This window comes from Sinocyclocheilus grahami, unplaced genomic scaffold (genome assembly GCF_001515645.1).
Source record: "Sinocyclocheilus grahami isolate Dianchi unplaced genomic scaffold, SAMN03320097.WGS_v1.1 scaffold9503.1, whole genome shotgun sequence".
NCBI classification, from domain to species: Eukaryota; Metazoa; Chordata; class Actinopteri; order Cypriniformes; family Cyprinidae; genus Sinocyclocheilus; species Sinocyclocheilus grahami.
This window is the reverse complement of record NW_015512659.1, coordinates 7,966-8,292: the sequence shown is the minus strand read 5'-3', so window position 1 is coordinate 8,292 and position 327 is coordinate 7,966. Positions and strand designations below refer to the sequence as shown.

General features: G+C 42.8%; 1 protein-coding gene across 1 annotated transcript in view; it reads right to left on the bottom strand.

Moving 5' to 3' along the window:
• Window positions 1-109: 109 nt before the first annotated feature.
• The window catches only part of LOC107578272 (glucokinase regulatory protein-like), a gene marked incomplete at its 3' end in the record, with an annotated part of 8,098 nt that continues 7,880 nt past the window's right edge, over window positions 110-327 (bottom strand). The window contains exon 15 of the mRNA XM_016264242.1: window positions 110-312. Within this exon, the coding sequence (XP_016119728.1) occupies window positions 110-312 (203 nt within the window). The remainder of the gene's footprint in view (window positions 313-327) is intronic.

Genomic DNA, 327 nt, shown 5'->3' with positions numbered 1-327 from the left:
AAACACAGGATTCCAGTTTCATTCAGGGCAGAGATTCAAAACACTAAGCGTGAGATTCCTCTATATATTATGCATTCACACAAGCTCAAAATGATCAAAAGTAACTTACGGCTCGGACTCTACGCTATCCAGTGGCTTGATGAAGTCTTTAGGCACATATCCCTTTTCCTCCACAAAGCCCTTAGATCCGTTAGCCTTAGCTGTGCGTCTCCTCACATACAACCAGTACTCAGTCTCTCCTGTCACCTCCAAAATATCTCCTTTCTTCAGATTTAGATCCCATATTGTGCGTGAGGGATAGTCGTAGATCGACTTGAAGACTCTTTT